The sequence below is a fragment of the Ovis aries genome, chromosome 17 (assembly GCF_016772045.2).
Source record: "Ovis aries strain OAR_USU_Benz2616 breed Rambouillet chromosome 17, ARS-UI_Ramb_v3.0, whole genome shotgun sequence".
Classification (NCBI taxonomy): domain Eukaryota; kingdom Metazoa; phylum Chordata; class Mammalia; order Artiodactyla; family Bovidae; genus Ovis; species Ovis aries.
Genome location: NC_056070.1, coordinates 70,936,609 through 70,959,795, shown reverse-complemented (window position 1 = coordinate 70,959,795; position 23,187 = coordinate 70,936,609). Strand labels below are relative to the sequence as shown.

The 23,187-nt window shown below is 50.9% G+C and overlaps 1 protein-coding gene and 1 pseudogene across 14 annotated transcripts in view; both read right to left on the bottom strand.

Moving 5' to 3' along the window:
• The window catches only part of LOC114108841 (immunoglobulin lambda-1 light chain), a 469,312-nt gene that overhangs the window by 260,273 nt on the left and 185,852 nt on the right, over positions 1-23,187 (bottom strand). Inside the window, exons 1-2 of one of the 13 annotated variants that reach the window (XM_060401336.1) lie at positions 3,881-3,976; positions 3,465-3,771 (exon numbers count right to left, since the gene is read on the bottom strand). The exons of the other annotated variants lie outside the window; for them this stretch is intronic. Of the exons in view, the coding sequence (XP_060257319.1) occupies positions 3,465-3,771; positions 3,881-3,935 (362 nt within the window). The 5' untranslated portion in view covers positions 3,936-3,976. Of the gene's footprint in view, positions 1-3,464; positions 3,772-3,880; positions 3,977-23,187 lie in introns of those variants that run through there. 13 annotated transcript variants of the gene reach the window in all.
• LOC114118877 (immunoglobulin lambda variable 1-40-like) lies at positions 20,362-21,320 on the bottom strand (annotated as a pseudogene). Its single transcript, XR_006056762.1, has 3 exons — positions 21,226-21,320; positions 20,789-21,112; positions 20,362-20,384 (listed from the first exon to the last, which is right to left on the bottom strand). The product of XR_006056762.1 is annotated as an immunoglobulin lambda variable 1-40-like (transcript).

Sequence of the window (23,187 nt, the reverse complement as noted above, 5' to 3'; positions counted from 1 at the left end):
TCTACAATCTAGGTCTAAGAGAACAGGTATTTATGCAGCTTCTTTCCAGAGAACCAGGGAGTGGAGATCTGCGGGCCTTTAGGGAGTAATCTGGGAAAAGTGAGCAAGTGATGGCGTGGCTGTTTGACCAGGAAGGGTTAATTCTGACTCCACGCTGGAGCTGTTTCTAAGAATTTTAACCCTCGTTTCTGTCATGTTTGCTATCATCGTCATACACAGTGCTTGCTTCAGAGAACCCTACTCCCTCTGCCTGAGCCTTAAACCTAGTACCTTTGGGTAGCTCACAGGGAGATGGTCTGACCCTGCCCACCTGTGAGTGACTGTAAGAAAGAAGGAAATAACATATCCCCCTGCCTGAGGCTTGCCATCTAGGGAATAATTGCAAGAGTTACATGGTCTTTTTCACTTTGCGTCCTCACTTTCCCCCATCTCTCATCCACAAAAGCAGCTAGCATCCAGGCCCCAAGAGCATGGTCATCTTGAGATGTTAGTCCGCCAACTTCTCTGTCAGCTGACTCTCCGAATAAAGTCGCATTCCTTTCCTCTCGGATTCATTGGCCTGTCGTGAGGTGAGCAGAGTGAGCTTGGACTTGGTAACAGCTGCAAACATGTAGATCCATCTGGCAGGACTGAGGTCACCTTCACAGTGTGAGGTTGTCCCACCCGTGATCTCAGGGCTCCTTTCACTGATTTACAACTGTGTGAATTTCTCAACAGTGTTTTCTTGTTTTCACTTTATAAGCCTATCACCTACTGGGTTAATCATATTCCTAAGCATTTTATGTTTGGGGTACTATCAAGAATTGGATTTTAAAAAGTATCTTTCTTGCTTCTTCGTTTTTAGTAACTGGAAAGCGATAGGTTTTCTAGCATTACTTCTCGTAACCCTGTGGGAGATCCTAGATAGAACAGGTCCTGTTATGATGAGTGCTGATTTTCCTGTTTGTGGGGCAGGTGACAAGCAGTGGGCAGGTGGGAATGTGAGGTGGTGTCTGCAGCCCATGGACAGTAAGATGACCACACAAAGGGTGACCTAGGACATGTGACCATCTAAGGAACAGAAATTCTGAAAGAGATGGGAATACCAGACCACCTGAGCTGCCTCTTGAGAAATCTGTATGCAGGTCAGGAAGCAACAGTTAGAACTGGACATGGAACAACAGACTGGTTCCAAATAGGAAAAGGAGTATGTCAAGGCTGGATACTGTCACCCTGCTTATTGAACTTCTATGCAGAGTACATCATGAGAAACGCTGGACTGGAAGAAACACAAGCTGGAATCAAGATTGCCGGAAGAAATATTGATAATCTCAGACATGGAGATGACACCACCCTTATGGCAGAAAGTGAAGAGGAACTAAAAAGCCTCTTGATGAAAGTGAAAGAGGAAAGTGAAAAAGTTGGCTTAAAGCTCAACATTTAGAAAACGAAGATCATGGCATCTGGTCCCATCACTTCATGGGAAATAGATGGGGAAACCATGGAAACAGTGTCAGACTTTACTTTGGGGGGCTCCAAAAACACTGCAGATGGTGACTGCAGCCATGAAATTAAAAGATGCTTACTCCTTGGAAGAAAAGTTGTGACCAACCTAGATAGTATACTCAGAAGCAGAGACATTACTACGGTCCGTCTACTCAAGGCTATTGTTTATGTATGGATGTGAGAGTTGGACTGTGAAGAAGACTGAGCGCCGAAGAATTGATGCGTTTGAACTGTGGTGTTGGAGAAGACTCTTGAGAGTCCCTTGGACTGCAAGGAGATCCAACCAGTCCATTCTGAAGGAGATCAGCTCTGGGATTTCTTTGGAAGGAATGATGCTAAAGCAAAACTCCAGTACTTTGGCCACCTCATGCAAAGAGTTGACTCATTGGAAAAGACTCTTATGCTCGGAGGGATTGGGGGCAGGAGGAGGAGGACGATCGAGGATGAGATGGCTGGATGACATCACCGACCTGATGGACATGAGTTTGAGTGAACTCCGGGAGTTGGTGATGGACAGGGAGGCCTGGCGTGCTGCAATTTTTTGGGGTCGCAAAGTGTCAGACACAACTGAGCGACTGAACTGAACTGAGCTAATGGAACTGAAATAACCCCAGGCTGCATCCACTACCTATGGGGGAAGGGAAGGCATGGAACACGTCTTTTTTTTTTCATTTTAAGAAAAAAGTCATCAATGTATCAAGACATAGCATGTTATATTGTAAAAGCACCAACTATTCTCATATTGGAATCTGGTGACAATAATTTGTGGAAACTCCACACATCAGGTACAAAGTGAATTTGATCTCCATAACAAGAATTCAACATCATGTGGCAAGTGTTAGACAAAGATATTGACCAGGAAGAATCAATGGGGGATCTTAGCAGTGAGGCCACGGAGAGGCAGTAGTTCCAAAAGACCTGAATGGAAGACGCACCTTAGATGCTCCCGTGTTGGTGCAGCAGTAACTGAAGTAATCTCCCCTGTGAAGAAAAAGCACAGGTGTTCACGTTGAGGGCCGATCAGAGGCGTCAGAGCTCTAGAAACTCCAGGCAATGGGCAGATGCCCCAGTGATGGAGATTAAAGGCTCCCGAGTCAGAGTTCAGGTCTGAGATGACCTCAGTCAGACCCCAACCTCAGCCCCTGAGCTTCAGGGCAAAGAGACACTGTGTCCCTAGTGGTGGGGACACGAACTTCCTGTTTCCTTTGAGACCTTCTCCTGGGAATAGGCTGCTGGAGGGACTTTAAGGACAGAGGGGACAAGAAGAGGCTCCACGCCCAGGCAGAGCCCCTGGATGTCCCGGAGTCAGGGTGATAGCAGCAGCAGCAGCAGGTCAGTCCTGACGCTGAGCAGGAAGCCGCTGGGCGGCCCCACCTCCCCAATGGAAAGGAGTCCTGGTCTAGTTCCACAAGCCTGGAGCTCTGGGGAGCCTGAGAGGCTGTCACAGAAAAGGCGGGAGCAGCATCCTGGGCCTCAGCTCAGCCCATAGATGGCCAAGGAGCCCCAACTTCAGATTTGAGACCTGGAAAATGAGCAGAGACCCCAAGACCTGAAATGGAGCAGGGATCCCCAAGGGTCCACGACTAGCATCAGAGAGAAGGAGAGCTGTTGGGACCAGCACATATACTGGACACTCTGATGAGTCCAGAATCAGACAGAACTGATCTGTGTTTCTCTGGTTCTGACCTGACCCATCATGGACTCTATCCCCAGGGAGCCTGCCCTTGGCACTGGGGATTTCTGCTCAAGTTGAGAAAATGTGTTGCTGTCAAAGAAAGCTGGAGAAGGGGTGAATGAAGAAAGATGTGAAGAGATTTTTGTGGATCAAGTTCCCTGGTGTGACTCTGGACCCAGTCTTAGGCCAAACAGACAAATGAAACAGCTGCCTTTGCAGAGGATGTTTCTGCCCCCAGAGCCCCGACTCTGAGAGGACAGCAGGTTTTCGTCTCACTTCCCCCCTGGCCTGGAGCACTGTGCCATTACTGCTACTGCTGTCATAAGATGCACAGTAATAATCGGCCTCGTCCTCAGCCTGGAGCGAGCTGATGGTCAGAGTCGCTGTGTTGCCAGACCTGGAGCCGGAGAATCGGTCGGGGACCCCCGAGGCTCGACTGGTTGCACCATAGATGAGGGTTCTGGGGGCCGATCCTGGGATGAGTTGGAACCAGCTCACATAATTACCATATCCAACGTTGCTGCTGCTTCCAGAGCAGGTGATGGAGACACTCTGGCCCAGGGACCTGGACACGGAGGACGGCTGAGTCAGCACAGCCTGGGCCCAGGATCCTGGAAGGGGGAGAGACAGAGATGGTGACTCGGGGGTCCAGACATGATAGTGGGGAAGAAGGCCCTTGAGTCTTCCCAGGGCCCTTCCCCTGTCCCCACATCCAGTCACCTGTGCAGAGAACAACCAGGGTGAGGAGCAGAGGGGACCAGGCCATGGTGGACATGTCGGCGTCCTGCTGTCTGTGGCCCCACAGCTGAGCAGAGCGTCCCCACACCGCTCCTGCCCCTCTTCATAGCCTGAGAAGGGGCGGGGCCTTTCATGCAAAAGACCGTCCTCCCCCAAACCCCACCCCCCAGCTCTCTGAGCCCCCAGCTCTCTGAGCCCCCAGCTCTCTGAGCCCCCACCTCTCTGAGCCCCCAGCTCTCTGAGCCCCCAGCTCTCTGAGCCCCCAGCTCTGTGACCCCTCCCTGGGCCCTGGCTCCTGTCCCTGTGCCTGAGGGGTGCAGGGTGTGGACTGGGGCGGGGCTGTAGGGGCCCAGGGCCGGGAGGTCCCATCCAGGAGCCCTGAGCAGTGGTTGCCTGGCAGTGCCAGGGCCTGGGCCCAGCTCTCACCCCACTCACCAGCTCAGGAATGGCCCTCGCGCGCCCCCTGGTGTCCAGGCCCGGACACGCTCCCTGTGCCCTGGTGAGCGGAGCCCTCAGGGACAACTCCTGCCCCTGCCCTGGGCACTGTCCCCGCCTCAGAGCCAGTTCAGGGGCCTCCTCTGTGTCCGCTGTGACCTCAGGGCCCCTGTGTGCTCCCCTGAGGCCCCTCAGGCCGAGTCTGTGCACGTCTCCCTGGGCTGCTCGGGGTCAGGACTGAGAGGGCTTCCGGGGCACAGGTTCCTCTCCATCAGGATGAGGTCAGGGCAGTGCTGGCCCCGGGGAGGCCCGTCCCCTCCTGGGCAGGAGAGCGGGTCCCTCCTCTGTGGGTCCCCTCCCTGGTGGCCGGAGCCCTGCTTCCTCTGTGTGTCCCCTCAGCCGTGAGGAGAAGGGGCTCTTCTCTGTCGGTGGGAAGGTGTAGGGGGAGAGGCCGGGGTGGGACTCTGGATTCCTGAGTGTCTGGATCTTCACTGTGTGTGAGGCTTTCCACACGGTGCACTCCCGTCGCTGTGTCCTCTCTTACGAAGTGACCCCTACTGGGCGTCTCTCCTGCAGGCACAGGGCACAGGCTGCAGGGAGCAGGGCTGTGATACTCATGGCACTTTTCACTGAGACTCTGAGAGGCCCTGAGCAGCGTCTGTTCCCAGGGAGCCTGATATGTGGTGGGTGGTAGGACCAGTCGTCCCAGTCAGTGGGTCCGAGAGGATACAGTTAAGGGAAGTTTGTCTGGAGAAGAATGGCCTGACTGTGGTCTGTCCTGCGCTGCACGAGTGTGTTACACTGTAGGTGTGACTGTGAGACTTTTATAAATATGTATTTCTCTGTTTGTCTGGGTGGTGTCTTCACTGTGGCGTGCGGTATCTTAGTTCCCCGACCAGGGATGAAACCAGGCTGAGTGCACTGGGATCGTGGAGTCTTGTTCACTGGACCACCTGGGAATTCCCTGATATAGTAAATGTATGAAAATATGTTAATGGATTAGTGAAAATTTTAAGGTCATTACTTTAAATATGTGCATAAGTTTAATTGAAGGACAATCTATGCTTAGTTCAGTTTTTCATTGACAAGAATTCCATATCTGAAATATAATTATCTTTGTAAGTTTATTTTCTTATTAAGAAAACAATAAATAAATGACACAAGGTGAATCTTTTGAAAATTTTTATTAAAATTAAGTAAATTAAGTAAAACTTACTTTTTACACAGATATTGCATTATTAATTTTTGGGGTCTGAGTGAAGCAGAGCAGGAATCAGCCTCTTTCTGCCACTTATAGCATCTCCACTGCAGGATTTTTATCTCTGATTAGGAAGGTGTGTGTCAAAACGTGGCAATCTGAGCGATCAATCCATGGGTGAGTCTCAGATCTGAGATGAGGGCAGTACGTGACAGGTCAGATCTGTTGTTCTCTGGAAGCTCAGAAGTGACCACAGGAGGTTAACTGGAGTTAGACACGGTCCAGGCAGAGCAGCAGCGACAGCTGCGTGAGGGAGGGCATAGGGCCGCTGTGGGCCTGAAGCCCTGGTAAATACCAGTGTTTTGGTGACAGTAGCAATCATAATCAGCCTCATCCTGAGTCTGCAGCCCAGAGATGAGCAGGAGCCCTTCACTGGCTGAGGCAGCCTTGCATCCACAGAAGTGACTGGGGACCCCGGAGGCCTGGGGCTTATTGGAGTCTGACTTGAACACCAGGAGGTCCTGGAGAGGGCTCCCTGGCTTCTGCTGGAAACAGGATATTTGCTAGCCACCAACATTGGCCCACTGTGCAGGGTGCAGTCTGGGAGTCTGGCTGATGCTCCCGGAGATGCCCAGAGGGAGGCCGCCTGAGTCACCTCAGGCTGGGAGAGGAACCTGCAGACACAGAACAGTGGGGGGAGATGGGGCAGGAGCTGCAGGAAAACCATCGAAAAAGCTGGGATATCACACTTTCCTGGGCTTCCCTGGGGGCTCAGCTGTCAAACAACCTGCCTGCAACACGGCAGACCTGGGTTCCATCCCTGGGTCGGGAAGATCCCCTGGAGAAGGGAAAGGCTGCCCACTCCAGGATTCTGGCCTGGAGGATTCCATGGGCTGGACAGTCCGTGGTTTCACCAAGAGCCGGGCTCGACTGGGAGACTTTCACTTTCACTTTCACCTTTCCTAGGAAGGTACTGCGTTGGTCTCGTAGAAAATATAAGTCAAGAGATTACTTTTTCCAGGAAAACCTGGAAATTTTATCATTGAATTACTCCACAAAAGACATAATATATACTTATTTACCAGAAATATCTAACAAAATAGCTAGCAAACTCCAGCAACTACTTTGTTCCCATAGATTTGCTTGGTATGTTTATTTTACAACACATTGCAAATGGTGTAAATTTCCTAGTTCTTGGAGAAAGCAGTTTAAGTGGTGGACATTCACCTGAAAATAAAACACATAAGTGGGAAGATTACAAATCATCAGGTCAAGCGTCAGTGTTTCCGTATAGGTTTGCTTTATAGGAAGACATTTTAAAAATCAATTGAACACCAATAATAGCAAAAACCACATTAACATAGGAACAAAAAACACATTTGTAATATCCTGATACACACTCATCACACACACCTAACTCCACACAGGTAGCCCTGCGGGGCCCCTGCCCACAGCTGTGCCCTGTCCTCTACACAGACTCTCCCAGGAGCCACTTCTACTTGGAGACACATTCTGACTCCTCACATTTCCACATCTTCTCTCTGACCCAGACTTGGCAAAGACTCCACATGGATGAGAAGGAGGGACCAGAATCTGAACTGGCTGGTTAGGTTACCAGGACCAGAAGCTCCCAGGGGACAGACCTCAAAGGGAACAGGGACCCCCCCCCCCCCAGGGAGGACAGTTTGCACAGTCTCCTGGATCTCTGAGTGGTTTCCCTCTTTTCTGGCCTGGCACCCCCTCTGGGACTCTGCTTGGCACCTCCTCCTGGCCCTGGGCACCTCCTCTGGCCCCTGGGATGTCCCAGCCTCCAGGCAGAGTGCTTGACTTAGAAAATGGGGCAGAAGCATAGAAGCTGGTCACTTGGGTGATCTGTTAATATGGGGCAGACACACATCCTAGTGGACAGGGACGGGGGTTTTCTTCCATACACACTTGTCACTGAGCAAAAATTCTGTTGAAATTACAAAAATCCTTGAAGAGCAGCCTCATGAATCCCGTATATCCTCACCCAGTATCGACCTCTTCAGCATGATTTCCCTCTTTCAATCTTCCACTCCCCTTAGCCCTCATCTTCCTTCATCGCTGAAAGGCAGGAAAGCCCTCGACACCATCACTTTCCCTGGGACACTCTTTACTACGTATCGCATGTGCACCCGAGCAACCAATTCCAACCCCTGTCAGAAGGACCCATCTGATGTTCATTTTCCCCAGTGGTGAGCTACGCGAAGGCTGTGTGTGCTGAGCCGCTTCAGTCCTTTGCGATGCTTTGCGACCTCATGGACTGTAGCCCACTAGGCTCCTCTGTCCATGGGATTCTCCAGGCAAGAATTCTGAAGTGGGTTGCCATGGGATATTCCTGAGCCAGAGATTGAACGCACGTCCCTTACATCTCCTGCATTGGTAGGCAAGTTCTTTGCCACTAGCTTTCCCACCTGGGAAGCTCCAAGTGAATGTTGTACAGACTGACAAAGTGGGGGATCAGGGGATGCTGTTCTGCAGCTTTGAAGTTCACGACATCATATGTGTCACTGAACTTTGGTCTAGAGTGGCTTACAGACCTGGGGAACATTTGCTGTGGACCAAGACCAGGAAGGTTGGGCAAAGACAGACCTTCGTCTCAGATAGGGCTGAGTTATGAGAATACTTGGTGAGGTGGAAACTCTCGAGGCAGGTCAGGAGGCACCCTCCACACTGTGGGTCTGGTGATGGGAGGGGAGGGGCGGGGCCACCACTGGGGTTTCTGTCTCACTCCCCTGCCCGGGTCACTGTGGGTCACAGGAAGCTGCTCCCACTGCCATGGTCTGCCCCACAGATGTAGTCAGCCTCGTCTTCCTCCGGGATGTTCTGGAAGGTCAGGCACCCTCAGGCCAGAGCCCGAGCCTGAGAAGCGGTCAGAGATCCCATCCCACTTGTCCCGCAACACCACTGGTGCCCACTCACATCAGGAAACAGGGACCCCTCCCTGGGACCTTCTGGTGCCAGCCCACATAGTAGCGGCTGTAGCCGCCGCTCAGGGTGCAGGTGAGTTTGGCCGAGGCTCCCAGGGAGGCAGATGCTCAGGGCGGCTGCATCAGCACAGGCTGGGAGAGGGACCCTGAAAGCACAGCATCCTGTATGTCCTGAGGAAGGACAGGGAGGTACCTTTCCTGCATGTGGTGGGAGTGGTCAGGGAGGGGGAGTCAGGCTGCTGAGGGTTGTCCTGACCTGTGCAGTGAAGGAGAGGCGGCAGGGAGGGAGAGGGGAGTCCAGGCTGTGGTCCAGCCACCCCGGAGCTCTACTGAGGCTGCTACTGCCCGTCTCTCATGCCCCCACCCCCAGGAGAAAGGGCCCTCATACAATGTGCCCCTGTCCTCTGACCAACCAAACCCCTCCCTGAGTTCTGTGTGTTGCCCAGGGTTCAGTATCACATCTGGGAGGGTGACCTGAGCTGGGCCTGTCCTGGGGTTCCCCAGGGACACAGAGTGGACCCATACCTCAGTGTCTGATTGCTGAGGCTTCTGGAGAAGGGAGACGTCAGAAGGGTTCAAGGGGAGGACGAGGAAGTGAGTGCCTCGTTCAGGAAGATCGGAAAACATGTCCACGACTTTTTGACAAAGTGAACTTGATCATGCTGGAGGAGGTCACGGGGTGCAGGGTTGTAGGAAGAACGGAGGCCAGGACTGGGAAGGAAAGCCATGAGTCAGAGAGGGAGGGGCAGGGGAGGGAGGCTCTTAGGAAAGAGCTGAGGAGGGGTAGGAGGAGACTGAGGGGAGCTGAGGGGTGCGTGGGACTGGGATCTGGGCGCTCCTCCCTCCACTGATCCTGGGGAAGAGGGTGGGGCCTCATAAACCCCTGAGCGCAAAACCCTCCAGCTCTCACTCTTGGGCCCCTTTGCAGCTTCACTCCCAGCAGGAGGCCTGGGGGTTCAGGGCTCTGAGTCTGTCCCCTGAGAGGACGCACCTGCTGTCCCGTCCAACTCAGGCCAGTGAGCCTGGGGACTCATGCAGTCAGGGGACCATCTGGTGTGTTCAGGCTTTGCAAGTTCGGAGCAAGTGCACAGCGCCCCCTGGTGACGGGCTCGGGGAATGATCATGGTGGGGAAATTGCGAGGAAGGAGGGGCAACTGCCTTTTCTCAGGTCACCAAATACTCCAACAACGAAAAATTCATTAAATGACACTAAGTATCACACGTCTTTAGGTTCAACAGATGAGTTTCCTTTTTACTTTCACCTGTTCTATTTCCATGTTTCTGCCTACTGTGTTCTCGTGGTGGTGCTGGTTTAGCTGCTAAGCCCCATGTCCCACTCTTGGGACCCCCGTGGTCTGTAGCCGCCAGGCTCCTGTGTCCACGGGGTTCTCCAGGCAAGAACACTGGAGTGGGCTGCCATTTCCTTCTCCAGGAGATCTTCCAGACCCAGGAATCGAACCTGGGTCTCTTGCATTGCAGGCGGATTCTTTGCTGACTGAGCTTGAGGGAAGCCCCACTTTGTTCTCATAACTGTATTTTTGCATTTATTTCCTTTTCCCTTTTCCCCAAGAGTGCTTATACTTCCTCATCAAATAGATTTGATGATTGTTCACTGCAAATATCTGTCACCTGATTTTATCATCTGAGTCATCTCAGCATTGAGGTCTATGTAAGTCTCTTTTCCCATCCTTACTGATTTTCCTGGTTCTTGGTATCAGTGATATTTTTAGTAGATCCTGGGCTTTGGGGATGAGAGAGTCATTTCCTAGGTAGGTTGACAAGAAGTCTAGGGGTCCCCAAGGAGAGAGAGTTCTGGAATTCTCAAGGAGGAAGAAAGGACAAACTTTTATTTTCCTCTACATTCTTTGCAATTATATAACAATAATGTTTCCACTGACTCCCTTCTATTTCCCATGAAGTGATGAGACCAGATGCCATGATCTTTGTTTTCTGAATGTTGAGCTTTAAGCCAACTTTTACACTCTCTACTTTCACTTTCATCAAGAGGCTTTTTAGTTCCTCTTCACTTTCTGCCATCATGGTGGTGTCATCTGCATATCTGAGATGATTGCTATTTCTCCCAGCAATCTTGATTCCAGCTTGTGCTTCTTCCAGCCCAGCCTTTCTCATGATGTACTCTACAATATACAGCCTTGATGTACTCCTTTTCCTATTTGGAACCCGTCTGTTGTTCCATGTCCAGTTCTAGCTGTTGCTTCCTGACCTGCATACAGATTTCTCAAGAGGCAGGTCAGGTGGTCTGGTGTTCCCATCACTTCAGAATTTTCCACGGTTGATTGTGATCCACACAGTCAAAGGCTTTGGCATAGTCAATAAAGCAGAAATAGATGTTTTTCTGGAACTCTTTTGCTTTTTCCATGATCCAGCGGATGTTGGCGATTTGATCTCTGGTTCCTCTCCTTTTCTAAAACCAGCTTGAACATCAGGAAGTTCACGGTTCACATATTGCTGAAGGTGGCTAGGAGAATTTTGAGCATTACTTTACTAGCGTATGAGATGAGTGCAATTGTGTGGTAGTTTGCGCATTCTTTGGCATTGCCTTTCTTTGGGATTGGAATGAACACTGACCTTTTCCAGTCCTGTGGCCACTGCTGAGTTTTCCAAATTTGCTGGCATATTGAGTGCAGCACTTTCACAGCATCAACTTTCAGGATTGGCAACAGCTCCACTGGAGTTCCATCACCTCCACGAGCTTTGTTCGTAGCGATGCTTTCCAAAGCCCACTTGGCTTCACATTCCAGGATGTCTGGCTCTAGATTACTGATCACACCATCATGATTATCTGGGTCGTGAAGATCTTTTTAGTATAGTTCTTCTGTGTATTCTTGCCATCTCTTCTTAATATCTTCTGTTTCTGTTAGGTCTAGACCATTTCTGTCCTTTATCGAGCCCATCTTTGCATGAAATGTTCCCTTGGTGTCTCTCATTTTCTGGAAGAGATCTCTAGACTTTCCCAGTCTGTTCTTTCCTCTGTTTCTTTGCATTGATCGTTGAAGATGGCTTTCTTATCTCTTCTTTCTATTCTTTGGAACTCTGCATTCAGATGCTTATATCTTTCCTTTTCTCCTTTGCTTTTGCCTCTCTTCTTTTCACAGCTATTTGTAAGGCCTCCCCAGACAGCCATTTTGCTTTTTTGCATTACTTTTCCATGGGGATGGTCTTGATCCCTGTCTCCTGTACAATGTCATGAACCTCATTCCATAGTTCATCAGGCATTCTATCTATCAGATCTAGGCCCTTAAATCTATTTCTCACTTCCACTCTATAATCATAAGGAATTTGATTTAGGTCATACCTGGATGGTCTAGCGGTTTTCCTACTTTCTTCAATTTGAGTCTGAGTTTGGTAATAAGGAGTTCATGATCTGAGCCACAGTCAGCTCCCGGTCTTGTTTTTGTTGACTGTATAGAGCTTCTGCATCTTTGGCTGCAATGAATATAATCAATCTGATTTTGGTGTTGACCATCTGGTGATGTCCATGTGTAGAGTCTTCTCTTGTGTTGTTGGAAGAGGGTGTTTGCTATGACCAGTGTGTTCTCTTGGCAAAACTCTATTAGTCTTCGCCCTGCTTCATTCCGTATTCCAAGGCCAAATTTGCCTGCTACTCCAGGTGTTTCTTGATTTCCTACTTTTGCATTCCAGTCCCCTAGAATGAAAAGGACATCTTTTTGGATGTTAGTTCTAAAAGATCTTGTAGGTCTTCATAAAACCATTCAACTTCAGTTTCTTCAGCATTACTGATTGGGGCATAGACTTGGATAACTGTGATATTGAATGGTTTGCCTTGGAGACGAACAGAGATCATTCTGTCGTTTTTGAGATTGCATCCATGTGCTGCATTTGGACTCTTTTGTTGACCATGATGGCTACTCCATTTCTTCTGAGGGATTCCTGCCCGCAGTAGTAGATGTAATGGTCATCTGAGTTAAATTCACCCATTCCAGTCCATTTTAGTTTGCTGATTCCTAGAATGTCAACGTTCACTCTTGCCATCTCATTTGACCACTTCCAATTTGTCTTGATTCATGGACCTGACATTCCAGGTTCCTATGCTCTTTACAGCATCCGACCTTGCTTCTATCACCAGTCACATCCACAGCTGGGTATTGTTTTTGCTTTGGCTCCATCCCTTTATTCTTTCTAGAGTTATTTCTCCACTGATCTCCATTAGCATATTGGGCACCTACTGACCTGGGGAGTTCTTCTTTTGGTATCCTATCATTTTGCCTTTCATACAGTTCAAGGGGTTTCAAGGCAAGAATACTGAAGTGGCTTGCCATTCCTTCTCCAGGGGACCACATTCTGTCAGACCTCTCCACCATGACCCGCCCATCTTGGGTTGCCCCACGGGCGTGGCTTGGTTTCATTGAGTTAGACAAGGCTGTGGTCCTAGTGTGATTAGATTGACTAGTTTTCTGTGAGTATGGTTTCAGTGTGTCTGCCTCTGATGCCGTCTTGCAACACCTACCATCTTACTTGGGTGCGTGGGGTATCTCTTCTTGGCTGCTCCAGCAAATTACAGGCGCTGCTCCTTACCTTGGACGAGAAGTATCTCCTCACCGCCGCCCTTCCTGACATTCAGCGTGGCATAGCTCCTCTAGGCCCTCCTATGCCTGCGCAGCCACCACTCCTTGGGTTGCTCCTCCCGGCCGCCGCCTCTGGCCTCGGGCCAGGGTTGGCTCCTCAGGGCCACTGCCCCTGGCATTGGGTATGAGGTGGCTTTCCGGCCACCCTGACCTCAGACGCAAGGTAGCTCCTCCTGGCCACCACCCCAGACCTCGTACTTGGGCAGCTCCTCTCTGTTGTTACCGCACCATTGCATCCTGGCACTCTCGGCCGCTGCCCCTGACCTCAGATGTGGGGTAACACCTCTCGGCCACGCTTAGTGTGCCGGGCTGCCGCCGCCTGACATCCGAATCACAGAGGAATTCCTTGTGGCTGTGGTTAGTGATGAGCTGTGTCACTCTGATGACCAGCCTCCTCATCGGGATGGGGTCCACAATGATCATGGAGGTCGGGTGGACCCAGCAGGAGGCAGAGAACAGGGCCGAAATGCCAGGAGCCAGCATGGAGAATCCCGCCCATGGCAAAGGTCATGAGGAAGAGGCCTGATGGGCAAAAACGAGATCAGGCCTCCAGGGGTCTCCCTTCTCGAGCATCAACCCCGAAACCAGAATCTGTCTGTTTTATTATTTCATGACTTTCACCGACTCCTCTGACAATAACAGGGGCTATCCCCAACCACATTTCTCTGGAGAAAATCAACTTAGGGATCTAGCTATTAACTCTCCTGGACAAGATAAGAGTGTTCTAGCTTACTTGGCAGTGTTATCCAGACTCTTGCAACATTGTTGAGCCAATGCTTGCTGCCAAGTTCTCACATCCCTTATCCATTGTGTTCCTGGGAGTGCATATAGCCAGGATGTAGAAAAACAAGCAGCAGCTTTAGCATTAGCAATGTTAGACTTTGAGTTAATAAGTTCTTTCTTTGCTGTAACCCACTGAATCTTTGCTCCATAAAAATGTAACTCTATATTTTAAGGGTGGCGCAGGCTAGGAATTGAAGAAGAAACACTTCAAGGGAAAATTATTGCTCTGGCTGACCAACCTTTATCAAAAAGAGGTCATAAAATATCACCAGGCCTCCGGGCCAGAAGATAATGTACAAAAAATAAGATTTTTGCATAAAAGAACCTGGTATCAATAAAAGTTAATACTGAGCGAATGCTGAGTTGACTCTGCATTTTTCACTTTGCTCAACATACAACTCAGGGTATAAAAGCCCTCTCTGAAAATAAAGGGATGGGCCACGCTCACCAAAGAAGCTTTGTCTCCCCATCCACTGGAAAAGGGAATGGCAAGCCACTTCAGTATTCTTGCCTTGAGAACCCCATGAACAGTATGAAAAGGCAAAATGATAGGATACCAAAAGAGGAACTCCCAGGTCATTAGGTGCTCAATATGCTACTGGAGATCAGTGGAGAAATAACTGCAGAAAGAATGAAGGGATAGAGCCAAAGCAAAAACAATACCCAGCTGTGGATGTGACTGGTGATAGAAGCAAGGTCGGATGCTGTAAAGAGCAATATTGCATAGGAACCTGGAATGTCAGGTCCATGAATCAAGGCAATTTGGAGGTGGTCAAACAGGAGATGGCAAGAGTGAATGTCGACATTCCAGGAATCAGGGAACTAAAATGGACTGGAATGGGTGAATTTAACTCAGATGACCATTATATCTACTACTGCAGGCAGGAATCCCTCAGAAGAAATGGAGTAGCCATCATGGTCAACAAGAGTCCGAAATGCAGTACTTGATGCAATCTCAAAAAGGACAGAATGATCTCTGTTCGTCTCCAAGGCAAACCATTCAATATCACAGTTATCCAAGTCTATAACCCAACAAGTAACGCTGAAGAAGCTGAAGTTGAACGGTTTTATGAAGACCTACAAGACTGTTTAGAACTAACACCCCAAAAGTTGTCCTTTTCATTCTAGGGGACTGGAATGCAAAAGTAGGAAATCAAGAAACACCTGGAGTAGCAGGCAAATTTGGCCTTGGAATACAGAATGAAGCAGGGCAAAGACTAATAGAGTTTTGCCAAGAAAATGCACTGGTCATAGCAAACACCCTCTTCCAACAACACAAGAGAAGACTCTACACATGGACATCACCAGATGGTCAACACCAAAATCAGATTGATTATATTCTTTGCAGCCAAAGTTGAATAAGCTCTATACAGTCAGCAAGAACAAGACCAGGAGCTGACTGTGGCTCAGATCATGAACTCCTTATTACCAAATTCAGACTCAAATTGAAGAAAGTAGGAAAACCGCTAGACCATTCAGGTATGACCTAAATCAAATTCCTTATGATTATAGAGTGGAAGTGAGAAATAGATTTAAGGGCCTAGATCTGATAGATAGAGTGTCTGATGAACTATGGAATGAGGTTCATGACATTGTACAGGAGACAGGGATCAAGACCATCCCCATGGAAAAGAAATGCACAAAAGCAAAATGGCTGTCTGGAGGGCTTACAAATGGCTGTGAAGAGAGGTGAAAAGTAAAGGAGAAAAGGAAAGATATAAGCATCTGAATGCAGAGTTCCAGAGAATAGCAAGAAGAGATAGGAAAGCCATCTTCAACGATCAATGCAAAGAAACAGAGGAAAAGAACAGACTGGGAAAGACTAGCGATCTCTTCAAGAAAATTAGAGACACCAAGGGAACATTTCATGCAAAGATGGGCTTGATAAAGGACAGAATAGTCTGGACCTAACAGAACCAGAAGATATTACGAAGAGGTGGCAACAATACACAGAAGAACTGTACAAAGAAGATCTTCACGACCCAGATAATCATGATCGTGTGATCACTAATCTAGAGCCAGACATCCTGGAATGTGAACTCAAGTGGGCTTTAGAACGCATCACTATGAACAAAGCTAGTGGAGGTGATGGAATTCCAGCTGAGCTATTTCAAACCCTGAAAGATGATGCTGTGAAAGTGCTGCATTCAATATACCAGAAAATTTGGAAAACTCAGCAGTGGCCACAGGACTGGAAAAGGTCAGTTTTCATTCCAATCCCAAAGAAAGGCAATGCCAAAGAAAGCTCAAACTACCACACAATTGCACTCATCTCACATGCTAGTAAAGTAATGCTCAAAATTCTCCAAGCCAGGCTTTAGCAATACGTGAACCGTGAACTTCCTGATGTTCAAGCTGGTTTTAGAAAAGGCAGAGGAACCAAAGATGAAATTGCCAACATCTGCTGGATCATGGAAAAAGCAAGAGAGTTCCAGAAAAACATCTATTTCTGCTTGATTGACTATGCCAAAGCCTTTGACTATGTGGATCACAATAAACTGTGGAAAATTCTGAAAGTGATGGGAATACCAGACCACCTGACCTGCCTTTGAGAAATCTGTATGCAGGTCAGGAAGCAACAGTTAGAACTGGACATGGAACAACAGGCTGGTTCCAAATAGGAAAAGGAGTACGTCAAGGCTGGATATTGTCACCCTGCTTATTTAACTTCTATGTAGAGTACATCATGAGAAAGGCTGGACTGGAAGAAGCACAAGCTGGAATCAAGATTGCCAGGAGAAATATCAATAACCTCAGATATGCAGGTGACACCACCCTTATGGCAGAAAGTGAAGAGGAACTAAAAGCCTCTTGATGAACGTGAAAGAGGAGAGTGAAAAAGTTGGCTTAAAGCTCAGCATTCAGAAAATGAAGATCATGGCATCTGGTCCCATCGCTTCATGGGAATAGTGGGAAACAGTAGAAACCGTGTCAGACTTTATTTTGGTGGTCTCCAAAATCACTGCAGATGGTGATTGCAGCCATGAAATTAAAAGCGCTTACTCCTGGAAGAAAAGTTATAACCAACCTAGATAGTATATTCAAAAGCAGAGACATTACTTTGCCAACAGAGGTCTGTCTAGTCAAGGCTATGGTTTTTCCAGTAGTCATGTATGGATGTGAGAGTTGGACTGTGAAGAAGGCTATGCCGAAGAATTGATGCTTTTGAACTGTGGTGTTGGAGAAGACTCTTGAGAGTCCCTTGGACTGCAAGGAGATCCAACCAGTCCATTCTGAAGGAGATCAGGCCTGGGATTTCTTTGGAAGGAGTGATGCTAAAGCTGAAACTCCAGGACTTTGCCACCTCATTGGAAGAGTTGACTCATTGGAAAAGACTGTGATGCTGGGAGGGATTGGGGCAGGAGGAGAAGGTGACGACCAAGGATGAGATGGCTGGATGGCATCACAGACTCGATGGATGGGAGTCTGAGTGAACTCTGGGAGTTGGTGATGGACAGAGAGGCTGGCGTGCTGCAATTCATGGGGTTGCAAAGAGTCGGACACGGCTGAGCGACTGAACTGAACTGAACGGAACTGAACTGACTCTTCTTTCAGGCTAGTTCCCATCTGGAGCACAGAGGTCCGCTGTGCTTACTTATCCGCCTGGGCTTCTAAGACCAGAACAGGAAGGCGCCCTGCGTCTCACTTCCTTGGGAGACCGGGAGGCGCCTGTGTCATGTAGAGGGTGCAAGTCTCTTGTTTTGAGACTTTATTGATTTTCTGTGTAATCCAAGGAACATCAGCCTCTTTTCTCCTCTATTGTCTCCACTACACTATTCGCTCCTATTCTTTCCTCTTTCATTCATTCATTCACCGATGCGGTTTCTCCTGAGGGTTTCCCTGGAACCTGCGGGGCTGGACCCCGACACTGAAACCCTGAGTGTCCCTCACCTCTGTCATCGGTCACAAAGCAGGATTTTGCCTTGAATCTCTTGTCATGGTTGCCATGGTGATCCCCGCCCCGCTGTTCCTTCTACAGGACGTGGGGCCTTTGGATCTGGACTCATCGGGGGCATCATAAGCAGAGGGACCGGGCACATCTTGGGAGCCCTGCTCCTGACAGTCCACAGACCACCCCAGCCCTGAAGGAGGAAATGCTCCAGTGGGGTAGAGACGAGAGGAGCGAGAGGGCAGCACAGAGCCGGCACCTGTGGGTCAGGAGAGCCACTCCCGGGGCTCCCTGCCTGCGATGTATCCCGGTGCCCCTCACTCACGCTCTCTGCTCTGCCCCTTCAGGAGCAGAGTTCACACACTGGGGGACGATCTGCCTGCTGGGATGGTCCACAGACTCTGTGGAGGCGCACCTGGGAAAGCCTCCTGCTCCTGATCTCAAGTGAGGGAGCTCAGCTCCACGGCTCCCGTCATCACCCGGCTGCCCAGGGGCACTTCAGTGGCATCAGAATCTGTTTATATTTTCTGAGATTTCAGCAAAACTGACTCTACCATTGGGAGTAGACATATTATGAACCAGAACGTACCTCAGGAATAAGTTGGTTCCAGGGTAATATTTAAGATTTGACGGTTCTCTAAGAATAAGCCCCTGACAGGCTGAGGCTCTCGTCCCAGTTTCCCGTCTACCTGTGTTGCTGTGAGGAGCCCTGTTGCACCAGCCTGCACGGTCAGAGTCAGCGTCGTCCTCACGCTGCAGCCCAGAGACGAGCAGGAGCCCTGCGTTGGCCAAGGCATCTTTGGATCCAGAAAACCTGTGGGACCCCGGAGCCTGGTTCTTTCTGGAGTCTGAGTGGTAGGACTGGAGGACCAAGGAGGGCTCGCTGGCTTCTGCTGGTGCCAGTAACAGCAAAGTGGCCGACACTGATGTCACTGCTGAGGGTGCAGGGAGCCACAGAGTCTCCTGTGGTCTCCGACGGGACAGGGTCTCCCCACACACAGGCCCTGAAACCATTGCTGGTCACAAGAGTCCACGGTTCAGGGCTGGTGACTCAGTGTTGACACCCACAGCAGCACCAGGGGATCAGCTGTTCTGTGGTGAGAGAAACCATCAATAAACGGGGTGGACTCAGTAGGCTTACAACTTAGGTTATCAATAGTGAAAGTCACTCACTCGTGACCGAGTCTTGCGACCCCATGGACTGTAGCCCGCAAGGTTCCTCTGTCCGTGGCATTGTCCAGGCAAGAATACTGGAGGGGTTGCCATTAATACAACTATGAAATTAAGATTCTCAAAATATCAAATGAAAATAACAAAAAGACTCATGACTCATGAGAGGATCTGAAAGTGAGCATGCGTCTGACAAGATGGTGTGAGCGCCGTGAGTATTCTAAACTCCCTTTCTCCTAAAATGACCTCACACGGGGCAGAAGGATGGGGAAGAGCAGCTGAGGGGCTTAGGGTGAAAGCCTCTGCAGGAAGTTGTGAAGTACGGCCACAACATTCTTATTCTCACCGTGTGAAACGAACATGACTCTATGTCCATTTCTGAGCTGCTGCTCCGTGTCCGCTTCCCACAGCGTGCGGCAATTGTGATCCTTCTCAGGATCTGTGTCTGAGGCCCGATTCCCAGCCAAAAACACTCACTGTTTGATATGGAGCCTGTTGAGCCAGGTTCCTCAACACAGTGGAGAATATGTCATTTTGTGTGTATGAAAATTGAGAATAAGGCAAATTTAAGGCTTAAGGGCAAAGGGAGAATTAGAAGGAATAATCCCACTTATTCCAAACTATATCTCTGTTAACTGTGGCCCCACAGCCCAGGCGGCCATAGTGCAGACCCCGCACGTGTGAGTGAAAGGGCAGTGACAGGGAGCAGGACACAGGCGTGTGACCTGTGCTCTGTGACCCACATCGCGGTGAGGCTGGGAGCTCAGGGTTAGGTCACTTCCCCTGGCCTGAGGCCTCCTGTGAGCAGCAGGGCTGAGTCCCAGCTGAGCAGGAACAATCAGCCCAGAGACGGTCAGGGGGCCCCATCCAAATCAGAGCCCGCCAGCCTCGCTGAGACCCTGTGGGCGGGTTGTGACTCCTGTGCTCAGAGCTTGGGACTCAGCACCACTGAGACGGCAGCCAAGCCGCCCCTTGGTGCCAACAGTGTTGCTGTTCCCAGGCAGGTGAGTGTGGCTGAGCTTCCATGGCGTCAGTGACCCTGGCGGAGTCCATGCTGCCTGAGCCCCCAGACACACGTAGAGGAACAGAGGAGGCTGACAGCAGGACCTGCTCCCTGTGCAGGAGAGAGGCCGAGGGTGGGGGGCCTCCCAGGGCTGAGATGCGCTGACGGACCCCACCTCGGACACTGAGACAGAGGACTAACAGACCCTGTGTCCCCAGCAATGGAGAGATTTTCTGTGTCCTTTGAGACCCTCTCCTGCGACTGGGCTGCTGGAGGGACTTTGAGGACAGAGGGGAGAGGAGGAGCCTCCATGCTCGGGTAGACCCGATGACCTGGACCCAGGTGGGCCAGCAGCAGAAGGTCCAGCAGAGCCTGAGCAGGAAGCCCTGGGCTGCCCTGGCTCCCCCAGTGACGCAGGCGTCCTGGTCTAGTCCCTGCAGGCCTGGAGCCCTGGGGGAGCCAGAGAGGCGGTCACAGGACAGGCAGGAGCAGTAGCCTGGGCCCCAGCTCCGCCAGGGACGGCCGAGGAGCTGAGGGTCCTGAGTCAGACACAGCTGGACGCTGCCTCTCTGGTTCTGACCCGACCGTCATGGACTCTGTCCGCCAGGACCCGCCTCTGGCATTCAGGGCCTTCTGCTCAACTTCAGATTTTCATATAAAATGTGGTTGCTGAAAGCAAAGCCTTGGTGAGGGCGCAGAATGAAGAACTGAAAGGATTTCCCAGACCAGTTTCCTGGGGTGGGGCTCAGACCTCTGTTTTAAACCAAACAGACCACAGAAGTGTCTGCTTTGGCAGAAGATGCTCAGCCCGGGGAGCCCGTGGACTTGGGGGGGAGAGTAGGCTTTTGTCTCACTTCCCCTGGCCTGGAGCACTGTGTCATTATAGCTACTACCAGCCTAACTTCCACAGAAATAATCGGCCTCGTCCTCAGCCTGGAGCGAGCTGATGGTCAGGGTGGCTGTGTTGCCCGACTTGGAGCCAGAGAATCGGTCGGGGACCCCTGAGGGTCGATTGCTATTATAATAGATGACGGTTCTGAGGCCCGATCCTGGGAGCTGTTGGAACCAGCCTACACCACTACTACCGATGTTGCTTCCAGAGCAGGTGATGGAGACCCTCTGGCCCGGGGACCCGGACACGGAGGACGGCTGAGTCAGCACAGCCTGGGCCCAGGATCCTGGAAGGGAGAGAGACAGAGATGGTGACTCTGGGGTCCAGACATGATAGCAGGGAACACAGCATGTGTGTCTTCCCAAGACCCCCCCTGCCCCCCCACCCCCATCCAGTCACCTGTGCAGAGAGCGACCAGGGTGAGGAGCAGAGGGGACCAGGCCATGGTGAACACGGTCAGGCGTCCTGCCGTCTGTGGCCCCACAGCTGAGCAGAGTGCCCCTACACTGCTCCTGCCCCTCTTCATAGCCTGAGTGGGGCAGGGCCTCCCATGCAAATGACTGTCCTCCCCAACCCCCACAGTGCTCTGATGACCTCTGGGACCTGGCTCAGCTTCCTGTGCCTGAGGGAGACCAGTGGGTGATCAGAGGCGGGTCGTGTGGGCCTTGGGGGTGGGAGGTCACAGCTGGGAACCCTGAGCAGTAAGCACCAGGAAGCACCAGGGGACTCATCTCAGCTCAGAGCTGCAGACCCACAGGAATGGCTTGGCACCGCCCCTGGTGTCCTGGCCCACACATACATCCTGTGACCTAGTGATCAGAGCTCTTAGAGTCAACTTTCCCCAAACTGGCTTTGAAGTTACGCAGTTCAGGAAGTGTTGTGTTGGAAAGAGATCCAGGTGTCAGTTACCCTGTAGTGCATGTGAGTGTTACACAGCAGATGTGTGACTCTGAGATTTCAAATCAAGCAAAATGGGACGTGGATTAGTAAAAGTCTAAGGTCATCCCTTAAAATAGATGCCTGAACTTCACTGGAGAAAATGCTGTGGTTCAGTCACTAAGTTGTGTCCGACTCTGGCTCTGTTTTAATTTTACCTTGCCATGGTACTATTTCCAAAACATCATTTTCCTTGTCGATTCTGTTCTTTACATAAGATCATTTTAAAGCCTTTCTGACACAGCATCTCCACTGAAGGATTTTCATGTCTTAGCAGGACTCCTATCTGTGAAACAGGGCAGGCTGAGGTGTCAGAGCCATGGGTCGGTCTCAGATCTGAGATGAGCGACAGGACAGGACAAGGCAGGTCAGCTGTTCTCAGGAATCTCAGACGGGACCATGGGGAGCAAACCTGACTTAGGCGTGGTCCAGATAGAGCAGCAGTCAGGGCCCGGGGCAGAGCCCCACGACAGGGTTGCTTTCCCAGCCCAGGGCCCCGCAGCTTCACCAGGGCTCACTGTGCATAAAGTCAGTCCCACAGCAGCTGAGCACAGATGCTCCTCAGCCAGGAATCATTTCCCAGGTCTCAGGACCAGGGTTTCTCTCCTCCTGACTCCTCACTCGATGGGCACACAGGACACCGTGTGAGTGTTCACGGGATAAATCAGCTGCTGGGGGCATCACTGGATCCCTTGGGAAATGAGGAGGAACCAGGGGTGAAATAGGAGGGGCGACCTGGGGTCACAGCTGAAAGGAGGGGTGACCTGGGATCACAGCTGGAGCCGAAACCTGAGGCTTCCTGGGAAGGAAAGGTTAGACAGGCTCAAGGAGGGGGATGAGGAGGTGAATGTTTCAGGAAGATCTGGAAACTCGTTCATGAGCTTCTAAGAGCATGAGCTGGGTCACTGTGGAGGTCAACAGTGTATGTTTGTAGAGAGAGAGGCCCAGGACTGGGAGGAGAGTCGAGTGAGGGGAGCGGGAGGGCAGGCTCTGAGCAGAGATGAGGAGGAGCGGGCGCAGGCTGAGGAGAGCTGGAGGTGCACGGGGTGGGCTCGGGCTCCTCCTCCTCTCTTCTGGGAAGAGGGTGGGGACTGATGACCCCCTGACCCTTCACCTCCATTCTGGGTGCTCTGCCCGTGTGCTGCTTCAGTCCCAGGAGGAGGCCTGGGGGCCGCGGCTCTGTCTGTCCCCTGAGAGGAAGCACCTGCTGTCCCGTCCAAGTCAGGCCGCTGAGCCTGGGGCAGGGCCAGCTCTGGGGACCATGGGGATGTGTTGAGATGTTGCGGTTCTGAGCGCACAGCGCCCCTGGTGACGCAGCCGGGAACGTTCACGGCGTTGAGAGTGGGAGCAATGTTCTGCTCAATTACTTGGTTCTCAATCCTGTCTGAGTGTTTTGCGGCCCCGCGGACTGTAGCCCACCAGGCC